Below are 16,256 nucleotides of genomic sequence, written 5' to 3' on the forward strand. Positions count from 1 at the left end.
ATTTTTCTTAAAATTCATTGTTTGCGCTGAATCTGGATTGCTCCAAACCTTTCCGAATTCCCTCGTATAACATGGCTTTCAACAAAGCGCTGGTTTTGCGAATGAGTTAGATCTAATCGTGAATACCTGATCAACACCATCCATCAAGCGATATGCGACTCGGCGATCTTCAAACTATAATCATTGATAATTTAAGAAACGCATTGTGCAGAAACCAAATTCGGGAGGAGCGAAGCGCCTGCGCATGCGCAGTGCCGACAGCAGCGCCACCACACTGTGGTGACGTCAGTGAGTTGAGTTGGTCTATAAAGGAGAGTGATGAGAAAGGGGCAGCCTCGCAAGCTAGCCCAACGCGGTACACTTTCCCCCATTTCCGTGCGCTCGTGCGACAGTCACTGGATCTAGGAAAGAAGCGCCATTGCCTTCGCACCTGCTAGCCGGACACAAACAACTACAAACCTACAGACGACAAAATCTCTCAAGGCGATTGGCTCATCGCTGTCGGTTGCAATAGTGATCGCCATTTTGGACCCTTTCGAAGCTTCGAAAGGGTCCTTAAAACCAGTCGCACCAAGATCGCTAAGGAGTATCATCGTACTGAAATCGTTTCTCGGCCAATGTGAGCGTCTTTGGCGCTGTGCATGCAATACACTTATCACTCATTTTTATTGATTATTTTTCAATGCCTCCCAAGCACCGACGCCACGTGTGATGACGCGTACATCTTCGCACCGCCATCACACGCAACGTCAGTTTTTGTAGGCATTGAAAAATAATTTTACTGTCTTCAAACACGCAAGAAGAGCAACATATTTGTAAGAGATCTGGGGAAATAAGCATGAGTGATAAGTTTATTGTGTGGTGTAGATCGCTATAGCGATCTACACCACACGTTTCACGCGAGCCGCTTCGGACCCAACACTACCCTGTATTCTCGCACAGTGTGATAGCATTGCTGAGGCGTACCCACGATTTCCAGACTTGCGTCCGAATAAAGCGCTTGCCATCCACGGTTACCAGACTAGCTCTCGAAGAGCGGCTGCTTGAAAAGATCTATAGAGTGTATTAGTAAGATAGTTAATCCAAAGGACACCTTAAAAAACGAAAACGACAAAAACAATTAATGGCAATTTTTTTCATTTTTTTTTATTCGCGGGAGTTTACTGAAGAGAAATGAATTCATAGGTGTTTATTTCATAAGAAGTAAAACGCTTTACCGGCTACTCCAAAACAAGTGTTGGTTTCGTAAAGTATGATACTTCCAAGGAAATATATACAAGAATGTTTACAGTGCAGTCAAACTAAAAAGATAACCGAACTTGCGAAGGCTAACAAGGAAGACATAGCGATATCATAAAGTCATCTGAGAGTAACGGCGAATATTCTCGGCATAATAAATATAATATAACAGTTCTTAATTTTGCACGACCAAGAAAGAAGCGGGGAGCGTTTCAAAAGCGCTCTAAATTTAGCGTCGGAGTTCTCCGAAAGAACTTTCTAGACGCTGGTACGAGGTTGCAACCGCGTACGCCCCCAAAGAGACAGTTGGAAGCGTCATTCGATACATTCCAACCAACACCGACTCCTGATGGTAGAGCTCCGCCCCCTCAGCTCTCCAAGTGATCGCGCATGCGTCTCGGGCTGCTGCGCTGAGCCAGGCAAAGCTGCTCGGCAATATCCACAGCCCCATGAGGGTCCGGTGGATCACCCTCCTCGCCCTGATCGGATGGCAGCGTGGACTCGCAACATGCGGTGGGTGGCAAATTTACATTGGACTGTCTCTTTTTAAGCCACAGACCCGTCACATTGGTATAAAGATTAACAATAATAACAAAAATATATTTTGGCATCGCTTCTTTTTATGTGAGCACCAAAAAGAATGCCGATATACTGAGCCGATTCACTTGCGTGGAAAGTTCAAATATAACACTGTCAAAGCTATATACTGGCGCGAGTACGTGGCTTCATCTATGGATTCGTATGTTCGAGAATGCGTATACAAATGATCAACGAGATCTGGGCCCATGCTCGGGCCAGCAGCTTTGATAGCGTCTTATATTAAGTACGAAACGGAGTATATATAGTGCGGCTAAAGTGCAGTGTAGCTACACGTCTCACCTCAAGATGCCCCGAGGCAAAAACTAGAGGCGTTCGTTCATAACTTGGCCAGCGCTCCAGCAGCGCGAGAGCTCGTTGAACCGAGTCAAGTGCTCAGGTAAAAAGATCTAGAACTTTGTTGCTCGTCATTTGTTCGTGGCGTTGTGAAGTCCCAGGTGGAAACGCGTATCTATCTTTATCTAGGAGGGCGCAAGCTTTACAAGTAGGACGCGGTAACGCTGTTGCTACGCCATACAAAAGACTGTTTGCAGACGCTGTCTGTGGCCTGTTTCTTCCTATGGTTTCTTTCTTGTAAGGTCCTGTCACGCTAGTTGTACAGAAACTGTCTACATACATGTTCGAAGCACACACTTCAACGAAGCACAGATGCCTCGCACATGTTTGAGGCGGGTCCACGGACAATTCTGACATCATACCTGCAGCGAACTCCGCATTTTTTGTACGATGTAGAAGTAATGTGACTACAGCTTAAACGAGTTGTACAACCATTTTTTTTTTTTTGCAATTTCAATAACTACCACTTAGACTGCGTAATATATGTTATGAACACCAGTCACTCCATCTAAGCAGTTACTGGCGGAATCTACAGGAAACGATTATACAAACGATCATGCTGATCGACAAAGACTGGTAATCACGAAATCTGTGATAGGCTTCCCACGTAAGAAAAGAAGGGCGTCTGAACGGCACCGCTTACCAAAGATTCGCTGTCATTTCTTACACACGACGTGAAATGGCGCAGTATAACAGGAAAGGCCGCGAAGCGCGCGACCGCGCCTTGGCGCGCCGTGCAAATGAGTTCGCTAATGGGTTATTATTTCCGTGACTGACAGAGGCCAACACAGCAATAAACAAATAAAGTGCGTGGAAAAACAAAACAGCTGGAGTTTGGGGTTTATCACCTTTGGCACCAGCTTCTGCCTGACGGGCACGGAGGGTGTGATTGGAGCCGAGTCCTCGTCGAATGCTGACGTCATCTTCGTGCCTAATATATGCTCATAGTGCGTGCCCAAACACTGGGGGATTCAGATAACTGGCGCTGAAGCTACCAGATGGCGCGCACGTTTGAAAAGGGTCTCGCGAATCGCAACGAAATGGCGAGTTGAGCTAGTTGCTTCATAACGTATACTAAAAGCTACAAAAGACAGACACAAAGTAAAGATTGACGATAGAGGCAAAGTAAATATTGACGAATCCCCTTGTGTTGTATTTAGTGAAATTTACTCTGTCCCTGCTATTTGACGCTCTTAGTACTGGATAGACGTTTCCTGTCTCCTGTCGTTCTCAATCACGTGGGTTCCGTATCCGGTATGCTGGACGAAAAAATAATAAAACATTCCAACCTGGAATGTGCGAGAAAATATAGGTGAGGCCAAACAAGAATGTGTGGCCATCACGCTTTTTTTTTTTTTTTTTTTTTTTGTAAACGTTTTCCAGCGGCTTGGAGAGATCAAAACGATTTTTCACCGCATACCAGAAGTGACGACATTCAAGATGGCAGAGCCCTCTCAACGTCTTATCTCTTTCTTTAGGATTTATTCTTTGCTTTCGCAGACGAGACGCCTTACGAGGAATACGTGTCTCACCGCCAGCTCTTACGGGCCAAGCTCTTCGATCCGTCAAAGTACGACGTAAATCGGCGTCCAGACAACGGCACTTCGAGCGCTACCAACGTGTCTCTACATCTCTTTTGGGAGTACACCACGTTCATGGTAGGTATACTTCACCCTCACGCGCACATGCGTGACGTCTTAATCGCCAACGAGTCATTGTATGAACATTACCACGCAGAATCTCGAAGATGGTTGGCTCTCGCTCTCCATGGTCACGTGCAACGTAAGTAAACGCTAATTTCGTTGTTTTTTTACGCTATACACTAAAAACACTATTTGCAAACAAGCGTGGAATGGCCCACACCAGGTGTAGGCAGTGCGCATGCGCAATGCGGAGCGGAAGTTCGTCTGCTTCTTGCACAGGGGGTGGCGATGATGTCACAAATCCGAGCTCGTGTTGCCTAATGGAAAACTAAAAAAAAAAACAAATAGTGGGTTGAATTGAAGGCCTCCAGCATTGAGGTCTACCCACAATCCTTTCAAAACCAATCAGGGGCCACTGAGGCAGCACCACCTCAGTGGCGTGACTTCAGAGACTTGAGTTGGTGGATAGTCACATACAGCTTAAGAAACAAAGGGCGTCTCTAGTATCCAAGCACTTGCGACGTGGATGTCCACTTCCCGCGCCTCGCATCAGGGTTGTTGCAGTGGGGGGCTCATGAAAATTTTAGAGGTTTTCGGACCCTCCAAACCAGTCTCCCTCCCCCTTCCCCATGCCTACGCCTCATGCTTGCCCCTCTTTGCAAATATCACCTGATATTTCAACCTCTTATCTCCTTTGCGGCAGAAATGTTGGTTGATAAGCAAACCTACCACTAAAATTCGAAAGTAATTTGTAATTTCAGTAGAAGTTACTCAAAAAAGGTAATTAAAGTAAGCTGTTAATTAACGAAATAAAAATGTAATTGAAAGTAACAAAACGACTAAAAAAATGTAGTTAAACTACCGTAACTTGAGTAGATTAGTTGAACTACGTACAAGTCTGCCTCCCAGGGGCTCTCTGGCCTCGTCCGTGTTGTCCGTTACATGGCTTGCATATGACGTCATCCAGAGAGCGCTCCAATTGCCAACAGAGAAGACAAAAAGAAGGAGCTCCCCTCTTACCAGGACCTTCTTTTGTGTCTCCCAGATTTGCCCCAGACCCCATCGCTATTCTCCTCCCGAAGATTAGCCCGTCACTCAAAATTCCTACAAAAGCAGCGTCCCTCTCCTTCTCTTTCATAGTGGTTAAAAGTACGCGATGTGACCGCATTGCAAGCCATGCACATATTAAACTATGGAGCCAGAATGGCGGGACCCCGGAGAACGTTACCGTTAACGTCACTCCTTTTCCTCGGATTTCTCCGGGAGACGTTTTGCGGGTGTCTCGTTCTTTAAAAAAAGAAAAAAAAAAAAAAAAAAGGACATAGTGTTTTTCGCTTCCCCCAAACAAAAACAAATGAAAAACCCTGCCTCGAGGGCAGTATTGTCAGTGATGTTCCCAGTGAAAAGACAATATCATTGTGAATAAAAATTTCCTCCCGTGTTCCTTCCTTTTTTTATTCACACAACCCCAAATAGCGGGTCTTCGGATTTTCCACGACACAGAGAAAACGGCCTGGAACTAATTATCAGGGTTTATTGCACGTTACTCAAATAAAGTGACTAAATTAGAGCTCTGCGCGGGCCTACATTTTGAGGCCCATCCCCGTTGACTCCCATCCTTAACCGACCCGAGCCCGGCTCGGTGGGTTGCCTATACCTCATCCCGTACACCATGGAGGCTTCTATGGAGGCCGTTCACAGGCCTCGATTATTCTAGATGGCGTGGGCTGCAGCAGCACCACCTGGAAGACACGGTTTGGACGCGCATGACGTCATCTGTAGTGTATCACCGACCGCTCCCACAAGCGGAAAATACGCTGAAGCTCGACGGGAGCCACCGCAAAGCGGGAGACGGGTTTGTCTTGACGTCACCGCGTTGTAGCATTTCGCCTGTTGTGAGACATTGCAAGACTCGCCGGCAGCTGCGTTGACGCGAGTAGGTGGCGCTGCGCGCATACTGCTAACGTTTAAAGGGGCCCTGCAACGACTTTTAGAGCGCAGCTCTTAGGTGCCGGCTTGAGCGGCGTCGGCGTCGGCGTAACCGCGAGGTAACGTGACACCCCTAAGGCCATCTGACCCCCTGAGGTCACGTGATCACCCTGAGGTCACGTGACTCCCCTGAGGCCACGTGACCACCCGAGGTCGCGTGACCCCCCTGAAGTCACGTGACCCCCCTGATGTCACGTGACCTCAAGGAGTCACCCATCCCTCAATACGCTTCCATCCTCCTCCTCAAGAGCTGCGCTCTAACCGGCGTTACAGGGAATTGTATACGGCTCTCATTTTTTTACTGGGTTTTAATTTGCACCGTACCTGAGCGCACTGAGCGTAGTAACTTAATTAAACTTTTCTTTCCTCGAATTTCGCTTTCTTTGAAAAGTTATAGGCAAATTAATATTACAAAAACAAGCAAAAAATACCCTCCTTCATGACGTCTTTGGTTGCTTGAGTGGCCGTGAACTGGAGGAGGGATAGTGAGCTCAGCGAGCGCTCAAGGCTGCCGCACTCCGTGTCGACGGCTCGAGAGGTCGCCACTAAAGCATGTGCTGGATAGGCTGCATGAAGCGAGCGGCCAGGGCGGCTCGCATTGCATTTGCTGCGCGATTAAACACTAATTCGGCATGACACTTCATTGGCCACAAACGACGGCAAACAAGGGGTAAAAATCAGTTCAGAACGGGAGCCACTTCGCGCTGTCATAACGCCAAACGGCTAAGCCGCAAGCCAAACATGCTCGCCGAAGGCCTTCGGAACGCTCGGAACCGGTTGGATCCTCGAACCCGTATTCGACCGCAGCGCTGCCGGGTACATCCGGGACCTTTCTATGCTCGCCGCTCGTCGGTGCCTGATCCCACTATCCCTTTCTAGTATGCGCCGCCTCTTCCACCGCTTGGTGGGTATGTCGACGGGTCCTTTCTTGTTTTCGTACTTTATAAACTGCATTTGTTTCTTTTTGGATCTAATTTACTGAACAAAAACTACTTTCATAAATGACTGAAACGGTTCGCGCCTCTTACATTTTGTATTTCGACAAAAAAGAAGATTTTAGCGGCTCTGACCAGTACTAAGTCCAGGACCTAAGACGTCACACATCGCGCGCTTTCAGCACCGCGGGTCGCCCCTGTGTGTAGAGGAGGTTTCCGCGCCGTCCGGTTAAAATATGACGCACTGATATTTAGTTACTCTCTCCGTGCCCACTGGGTTGCCCGAACACCAAGGGATGTGGAAACCGCAAAAAAGGTAGACGCTTGATTGCAGGACCCTTTAAGAGGAGGGGAGAGAGGCCTTGTCTTTTAGGTGGTATTGGCTGGAGTCGCACCCGTTCAGAATGCAGGTTGATAAGCTTCATGTTCAGAAATGCTATTTTTATGCGTTACAGAACTGGTACGACACAGCTCTCGAATGGGATCCGGACGACTACGGTGGTCTCGAGAGCATTTCCACATTTCCGAGCGAGATCTGGTATCCGGATATTGAAATCGTGAACACGTAAGTTCAAGATGAGCTGTACGAAATAAATTTTGTTATATGAAAAAGAGAGAGAGAGAGATTTTGTAAAAACCTTAATGTTCGCGAGCCCTTAATTTTCGCGAATTTCGCGAATTGAAAAAATCGCGAAATTTAAGGGCACGCAAAAATTTCTATTCTTGAGGATAGAAATTTCGTGAAATTTAGTGGCCGCGATTATGTCCTCTGTGACCAATTCGCAAAAAAATAAAGGCCGCGAAGAAAAAAAATAAGGTTTTACAGTATAGTTCAGTTGGCAGGCACGCGCTCACATTATTTCTATCGGGTCTCTGTATTTCCGAACGAAATTTATGCGGCCATGCAAGTTTGTGTGCTCTTTCCGCACCTCGTACGTTTGTTTACGCGCCAGATGCACCCACGTGTTTTTTGTTTCTCTTCGACTTCGACTAACAACGACGCGCGTTTGGCTGCCATTGTCATCGCGCGTTCCCTGCGGGGTTCTCTCTGTTGCCCCTCGATTGGTGGTGCCCTCCTTGCGTTCAGATGCGCCAACGACACGTTTTCGAACACTTGTTCGCAGCATACACCCCATGTAAACTAACGCTTCTAAGGCGCTTTGGAAGGCCCGCGAAAATCAACTTCTCAACGTATCGCGCTACAATATGCTGCAGATGTGCAAGCAGGTGGCGGAAGTTTACAGTGACAAAATCGAGGTTTGAACTTACCTCGTTCAAAAGAAAGAAAACAAAACCCTGTTCTGGGCAATCTACGCCGCCACTTTGCAGTTGACGCACGCGTAGGGAGAATTAAGTGCTGCCGACAGATGCCGTACGCCGCGTCGAGGGAGCGCCGGCCGGCCGATTTGCGTTGTGATAGCAGACGATCTCGCAAAAAAAGCCGAATCGGCCAGCGTTCCCTCGACGCGGCACGCGCCATCTGTCAGCAACACTTCTTTCTACGTGTGCATCGTCTGCGAAGTGGCAGCTTAGATTGCCCAGAATAGAGTTTTCTTTTCTTCCTTTTCTTAATGAGCTCACTGAGCCTTTAATGAAAATAAATTCGATAAAAGTACTAAAAAAAGAAATCAAAAACTGGTGCCTCTCATTACCTCCATAAACACTGCTTTACTCCCATCACTGTATACTTGCCTCTTGATGATTTCGATAGTTGTGTTCATTTTGTTTTGTGCCGAATTGCGGCTTTGTTTTGTATTAATGTTGGTATCAATGGCCACATTGCACTCGTTCGATTTTTTTTTTTTTTATCATGATGTATTAATATGTATTTCGCTGGATTGTCTGGTCCTACGCACAAGCAGAATACTGCTTTTGTAGGCCAGCATTATTTGTATGTATTTGTAAAGGGAATAAAACACATTATTATTATTATATTATTATCCTTTTGAACGGGGTAAGTTCATCCCTTAACTCCTTTTTAATGTAAAATTCCACCACCTGCTCCCTGCTCTGTAGTAATCTGCAGCTAGATATGTTCAGAAGCCGATTTTTTCGGGCCGTCTAATGTGCCTTAGAAGCGTAGTTCATATGCTGTAGAAGCCGACAGCGTAAGAAATAACGGGCGTGGCTTAATATATTCACGCATCTTCGTGATTCGTTCTTCAGTTTTCTCGTTGGCTAATTCCCGCAGCCTGATTGGCTGCGGGACGGTAATGATATGTTCGGGACTCACTACACCCTTCGTTTCTTAAAAGCTGTTAGTAAATATACGGAGCGCAAATTAGTCTGCTTCTTGCGCAAGGGTTGCCGTGACATCATTTAGGCAGAGCTCTGATTGACTCTGATTAAAAGGATAGTGAGCAGACCTCAATGTTAGCTACTTGAGGTCTACCCACTATCCTTCCAATCAGAGCCAATCAGAGGTCGGCGTTTTGACGTCACCACAGCTCTCCGAGCAAGAAGCAGACGAACTTCCGCCCCGCATAGGAAGGTGTACCCTCAAGCTTTTTTTTCACCAAAGATGAGCACTTGGCTAAGCGGAGTTCTTTCTTGTCGCTGTCCAGTTACCGTGAAGAGATACATCAATGTCAGACAGAACGCGCCAGATTCGTAGCTATAGCACTAAGGACGCTCGCTAACATCCTAAAAGCTATACTTCGTTTCAGCTTCGGTCAGAGCGCGGCCGATGTTATGAGCCGAAGGGCCAATCAAAGAGCGAAAGAGGCACAACGTCATAGCGTACTCTATGCAGTTGATAGGACAAGTCGGTATTCGCCGTCTCTCTGTGGGTGCTCCTGCGTCGGCTAGTCCTATGAAGCGCAGAGAGCACACCATGACGTTGAGTTTTTTGCGCTGTTTGATTGGCCCTTCGGCTCATAACATCGGCCGCGCTCGGGCGTAAGGTGAAATGAAGTATAGCATGCAAGCACGAAGACCGCTGTCACACACTGCTCGTACATTATATAAAAGACAAGCTGTTCGCTAGAGGCACGATGACAGAATTACACGCGAACACGCCTCACGTATGCGTTCGAGGCATGCTTGCTTCATATACATTTGAACATGTCTGCAAACTGTCTGTTGCATGATGTTCGGGGACATCCATTTGGCTTTAACTTGTCAATTGTTTTTAATGTCATTGGGATGACCGTACGTTGTCATTATCAGATATGACAATTGTCTGGGGGCAGGGATCAAAAAAAAAGGGGGGGGGGGGGTTCTGCACTTCTGTAGAGTCGATCATCACCCTTTCTTACGTTAATATTTTATTAGGTATATATAGTTATATGTATAAAACATTCTTGCCTGCCAGTTTTGTTTTAATGCAGATTCACACCTTAAGTGTAGGCAGCCAATTCCAAGACTATCTGACTACACTTCAGAAGCTCGAGGTAAGGAGATCAAAGAAATCGGCTTCGCATCAGCTCGGAATCCCACTACAGCCTAGGCCGAAAACACTTTCTTTAAGTGCACTAACGCTCGCGTAATGTTGTATAATTGCTTTCCAGTGCAAAACTCGGAAACGACGAAACGACGAATAAATTGATTAAGTTTATGAAATAAAATACAGAAAGTGGTTTCGTAAACTCGTCACAAGAAAGTACTCTGTGCTTCGGTTAAGGGAGACAAAAGACCTATATCGATGAAATAAAAATAATAAAGTGCGATTAAGATTCTGATGATAACGATGATGGAAGGTACAAAGGCCCAAAAGTAAAAAAAAAAAATACTATTAATTTTTAACTCGGTGGTATATTGCGTTTTGATTCTGCTCGTCTTTACTTTAGAAATAAACACGGAACGCCATTACAAGTTCCAATTTACTGCTGCTAGAAGTCGAAATCGTCTATGTGGTGCGAACCTACACTGCTTAACTCTCTGGAATCATTATTAACTGAATACCGGTTTGTTCGTGCAAGGACACGTGCCCAAAACAACAAGTTGAAACACAGCAGTTAAATAAACTGGAAAAGTGTTCGCAGCTCAAATACGGGCGTTCACGAGGCACCCACACAAAAAAAAAAAAAAAAAAAAAAAAAAACTGCACCGACCTTGTTTCAGTGCACACACAAAACACGAACACTGCTCACAGGCATAACAAAAGCTACTTTGGTGGTACGAGTAATCTTCAGCTGACGATTGCCATAATGCTAACCAAAGCAGTGATAACAGTGCTAATACATCGTTCAAAAGACAGTGTGCAGGCATGTTCGAAGCACACATAAGTGTGAAACAGCCGTTCATTCAGCATGATTGAGACGCGACCGCACATGATTCATGTCGTCATATCCGCAGCGAACGCGCCGTGTTTTTTGTGTGAAGTGTGAGCAGTGCGACTTAAAGAACAACTAAAAAAACAATTTTCTTTTTCTTAACAGTCTAGTTGGGACACGCGTGTCAAAAAATAAATTTTACGTGTAAAAAAAAAATTGGAGCAATATTGACGGCGCTAGACGCGATTTAGTGGTGAGTCACCTCCTTTCTATTTATTTCTTCTCTCGGCATTCCGGGCGCGTGGACGAGAGAAGCTGTGAGAAGCGGAGACCATTATGTTGAGGTGGAGAGAGTGAATGACCATCTCGCTGTGGTGGAAAGAGTGTATGACCCTTCAGTGACGTCATGAACTTGGCGCGCATAATTCAGACACAACTAAAATAAATCTCGCGCCGTCAATATTGTTCTAAACAAAATTGCGGAAAATTCGTTTTTTGACACGCGTGTCCCAACCAGACTGCTTTAATAAAAATATTTGTTTTAAGTGGCCCTTTAAGCCATAAGCAACCTACACATCTCTTTGTTTCTTATCACACGCCATAAAGCAAAAATGCACAATTTTTTTTTTTGTTTTTTGTTTTCTAGAAGCTTCGACGACTACACAACGGAGACGATCACGGTCTACTTGCATCACGACGGAGAAATCTGGTTCTGTCAGCCGGTTACGGCCAAGATACCCTGTTCGATGGACCTCACGGACTACCCGTTCGACAGCCAGGTCTGCAGGATACGCTTTGCGTTGTTAGCTTATGGGGACGAAGAGGTCAGGCTGGGTGGCGAGGGGACCATGAGCCACAGCGTGACAAACCAGAGTTCAGAGTGGCAGGTCACCTTCCTGGACACGTCTCACGGGACGCTCCTCAACAAGACGACCCTGGACATGGCCATAGGGATGAAGAGACGTGGCACTCATCATCGTTACACAGCGACGCTGCCGTGGGTCGCGTCGGTCATCATGATGCTACTGGGTTTCTGGATGCCCGCCAACTCAAGCCGCAGGCTGACTTTGGCGTGCATCAACCTGCTGCTTATCATGCTGATGCTCCAGCGGATCACAGTGCTACTGAAGACGTCTTCGGCAGTTCCTAAGTTAGGTGGGTTTTTTTGCTTCTGACAAATAGTGTCATGCGTTTCTCTCTCTTTTTTTTTTTACAGCATCAATTAGTATTAGGTTTGTCGTACATGGAGAGCATCGTGTTGCCGAAAAGGAACGGAGCTTGCGCAGGCACGCAAGCGCTCATCGTGGTTGGCCCCCTGCCCCATTTTGAGGCAGGGGGCCAGCAAAACGTAACTTGGCCGTCACAAGTTAAAATTCTAGTTTTTTTTATCTTCCTCCTTAGCACTTTCTTGAGTTAGGCAGTTCCCGGTGATGCCGCAGCACTGTGTACATCGCGGCTCCGCCTTGATCCGCTTTCGGTACTGCCGGTACTCCGAAGCACAATGCTCCGAAGAACCCGAGTGATTCTGGTTTGGATGGACTGTTTGTTGGGGCAGCTGAGGGCTCATGGCTGGGAGTACCAGGTCCACCGAGTTCAGTCCTGCTTACACAAGAACGCCAAATCACCTCTCACCTACTGGCCACGTGGGAGTTCGCTTTAGCGCCGGGAGAGGGCGCCACCTTCTATTTTTCGACTTCGGTCGCCCGTTCGCTCTCCGCTCGGTCGCTCGGTCTTCCCCTGGCTGTTGGGATGGATCGCATGGCTGTTGCGTTTGTGACCGATTGTGGTTTGCGCGGGAGCTGGTGTCTGCCGGCGGCTTGCCACGATGTTCTTCAGTCGTCGTACCTGGAAAGTGAGATGTCTGCCTTCAAGGTGTGGGCTACGTGCCTACACAGTCTTCCTGCTGGCAAGATCCCGAATCTTACCACGTGCTAAGAGTGCGCCTACCCACCCATGCTGGAGGTTATGCCTCAATTGAATCTCGTGAGCGAGCGTTTAATATCTGCTTGGCGCACCAAGCCTTTCGCGTAAGGATGGCGCAGCCGAAGTCTACGCCGGAGCAAGCGGAAGCTGCTCTACGGCGCAAACGCTCCCGTCAGGGAGAACTTCGTCGATGTGTGAGCGTGACGCTGTCCATTCGCACCACGTCACGTGATCGTCCCCGCAATTTTCGAGAGGTAGTACTTATAAGGCTCATTCACACTGCCCCATTTTCTTCCGTTAAGTTACGTTAGGTATAAGTCACCGAAACATTCGTGTCTCGAATGTCGGGTGTCATGCTTTCTCCTTGAACTGGTAGCCTCGCTTAATATGAAGCACAGAGGTCCCGGTGACTTCAACGTAATATCTCGTAACGTAACTTAACGTACGAAAATGGGGCAATGTGAATGGGCCTATACTCTGTGTAAATCAAGTATTGTAAAAAACGTCAGTGTGAAATGTCAAGTTTCAACAGATATCGGTTAAGTTACGTCCTTCGATAGGGTTCCCTGACACAAAACCCTGCGTATGCCGAGTGGTATTCACTTGTCCAAATAGTTTAACGCACTGTTCCCAGGCTATTTACTAACAGCTCCCGCTTACCGTCGGAAAATAACAACACAAACTTCTGATGACCTGATATGCATATTGCAGAATCGTTCTAGAATTAAGCTTGGCAGACGCTCAGCATGCTCCGAACTCATTAATGGCAGCCAGTTATTTCCATCTACATTTCAAGAAAACTGGAGCGTCTACTTTTTCGTAAAGCACTTGCGAGTGTAATGGTGAACTTCTAGTGGAATCAGACGTCGTTAGCAGATGCACGCTGTACGCAAGAAAAGAGCGTTTTTATTTTCTTACATTTTATTCAGGCACGTTCATTCTTTGCAATTTTGAAACACCCAATGTACCACCTAGGGGCACCTCTGCACTAAGTTTTAAAAGTCAAGAAACCGATTTATGCAGTTCCTTCAAAGGGCCAACGCACCATCGGGTCCACACAGTGAAGTTTTCCTTGCCTATGGAACGGAACATCGTAATGCCCCTAAAGATAGCCAGTCAGTTTTCCACAAACTGCTCTCCCCTCTCTGCTGCGATGTCCACGACAAAGACGCGGCTACTGCGCACGCGCGCCGATAGCCTTGCCTGCTGAGATACAGATCTATAGTAGCCGGTTCCGGAGAGCGTTTCGTGACGGCACAAATGATACGCAAATGATGTACTAAACCGCGGTCACACTACTAAGACATCACACAAAATACAGCATGCAGACAATGAATGCAGATACTTCTGTCCTCCTGTTTGCAGCGAGCATGCATGCATCTTTTGCATGATGTAATGAGCAGAGTAACTGCGGCTTAACAGCAGAAACACTTGTTGTTTTGCTCGGTTGCAGCCTTCTTCCTCGGCAACGTGATGATGGTTCAAGTCGTTGCGGCGGTTGTGGCGGTTCTGGTACTCAACATGGAGTCCTCCACGATGCCGAGCGAGGTGCCCGAACCGGTGGTCCGGTTCCTCACCGGTTCGGCGGGGAGGTTCCTCTGCCTGGCTCAGGAAGGCTCCGGGGCGGACCAGAGTCCGGAGGATTCCGAAAACCCCTTTCCCGCCAAAAGGAACGACCTGGAGAAGAAGTGCGACTGGATGCTCGTGGCTCAAGCCTTGGACAGACTGTTCTTCGCGCTGTTCAGCATTGTGACACTCTGCGTCATGCCGTGGTGAATGTACGGCATCGGTGCAAAATAAACGAGAAACACCAGTTCAGAATTTTGTAATTTCACTAGAAACCACTGTTCGCGCCGAATTTAGATTCCACCAATTTTTTTTTAAATGATCTATGGTCACTGAAAGGTTAAAAAACGCAGGGCGCGGCAAGGGTCATGTCGAGACCGGTTATAACGAAGTCGGTTATAATAAAATAGCGGCTACAGCGGAGTGATTACGATTTCCCATTGCCTTTTGCGCTTCGTTATAACCGAAGTCGGTTATAGCGTAATAGCGGATATAGCGAAGTGATTTCCGATTCCCATTGACTTCGTTATAACTGTTCTCGACAGTAATTGTCACTTTTTAGCCAATGATTTTGCGGCATTTGACGATAAGAACGCCGTGCAAGGAATCGCGAAGCTATAGGAGCATAATCGTTTTATGCCACGCCTTACATGTCTCCAGCTCTCAGTGATAATACAGTTATAATGCGCGTCTACATTTTCCCTAAAATGCTGCTTTGATTAAAGCGCTGGTTTTGGGAATAAGCTTAATTTAATTTTAAAAACCCCAACTCTATCCGCCCGGCAATACGACTCAGTGATCTTCCAGCTGGGTGTATATGGGGTTGTCCTAAGCGTATCTCCCGCCATAAAACGAGCTGAAAAAATCGGCGCCTGAACATAAAAGGTTCACATTTTCTTTTAATGTGCACTGAGCAGGTCAGTTTTACTCAATGAAACATGAAGGTGCAGTTCTCTTCCTCCAAAAAAATGAGGGCAAAAAACTTACCAAGGTCAGTGTTGGGCGCGTTCGCAGACGATCGAGTTAGAGATGCGATTTACTTGCGGCGCCATCTCCCGATAGGCGCAGTGAGCAGACGACGCACTCTGTTGTCGGCTCGCAGCGTCTATCAGGATATAACGCCGCGGAAATGACGTCGCTTAGCGTCGCTACCTAGGTCATCTGCGAACGCGCCGAACCTTGACTTCGACAAGTTTTTTGCTCTCATTTTTTACAGGAAGAGAACTGCGCCTTGAAATATCAAACAGTAAAACTGACCTGCTGTACATTTAAGGGATATGGATTTTACCCTTCGACATCTCAAGGCGTTGCTCCTCAGGTGTGAAAAATAAGAGCAAGACTTACCATAATCAACGACGGACGTGTCCTCAGACGACCAAATTAGCGATGGTCGTAACTTGTGTCGCCATCTCCCGATGTGCGCAGTCCTTAGTGAGAACGTCGAAGTAGATAATTTCTCAACTATGATCTTTTTTTATTTCGCAAAATACTTTGGTATTTGCAATTCTAGGCGCGAACGCATAGTCTCTGCCTGTGATTCTAGGCCATTTTTTTTAGAATGTTTATTTTTATATCTATGGTGCGCAAGCTGAGTGCATTCAGTTTTCCAAGAATTAAAATCACACTATTGAAGGCAAACTGTCAAAATTATACTCCATCTCGCAAGTTGTGCTCAGTGCTATCCTAATGAGCGAGCAGATATGTATGGCACATTTATTCAGAATGTAAGAGCACTTGCGTGAGAAAAGCAACGCTCACCCGTCGATGTCTTATGAAATGCTGCGCGCGACTGTTAGATGGAGACATGGTTGCCA

At 46.7% G+C, this 16,256-nt stretch overlaps 1 protein-coding gene across 1 annotated transcript; it reads left to right on the forward strand.

The window, feature by feature from the left end:
• Positions 1–1,670: 1,670 nt before the first annotated feature.
• On the forward strand, positions 1,671–14,679 carry LOC8038910 (acetylcholine receptor subunit beta-type unc-29). The gene is made up of 6 exons (XM_029973167.4): positions 1,671–1,752; positions 3,673–3,830; positions 3,910–3,954; positions 7,195–7,304; positions 11,600–12,108; positions 14,330–14,679. Exons 1-6 carry the CDS (start codon positions 1,689–1,691, stop codon positions 14,650–14,652), a joined length of 1,209 nt encoding a protein of 402 aa, XP_029829027.2. The 5' UTR covers positions 1,671–1,688; the 3' UTR covers positions 14,653–14,679.
• Positions 14,680–16,256: the final 1,577 nt, after the last annotated feature.

Source organism: Ixodes scapularis, unplaced genomic scaffold, assembly GCF_016920785.2.
Source record: "Ixodes scapularis isolate PalLabHiFi unplaced genomic scaffold, ASM1692078v2 PGA_scaffold8__174_contigs__length_109621045, whole genome shotgun sequence".
NCBI lineage: Eukaryota > Metazoa > Arthropoda > Arachnida > Ixodida > Ixodidae > Ixodes > Ixodes scapularis.

What these genes read in the sequence shown, in the direction of transcription:
- LOC8038910 (XM_029973167.4), top strand. Translation starts at nt 1,689, where the DNA reads ATGAGGGTCCGGTGGATCACCCTCCTCGCCCTGATCGGATGGCAGCGT. An exon ending in TCTCCATGGTCACGTGCAAC is followed by an intron (nt 3,955 to 7,194) that starts GTAAGTAAACGC and finishes TATGCGTTACAG; the next exon opens with AACTGGTACGACACAGCTCT. An exon ending in TTCGGCAGTTCCTAAGTTAG is followed by an intron (nt 12,109 to 14,329) that starts GTGGGTTTTTTT and finishes GCTCGGTTGCAG; the next exon opens with CCTTCTTCCTCGGCAACGTG.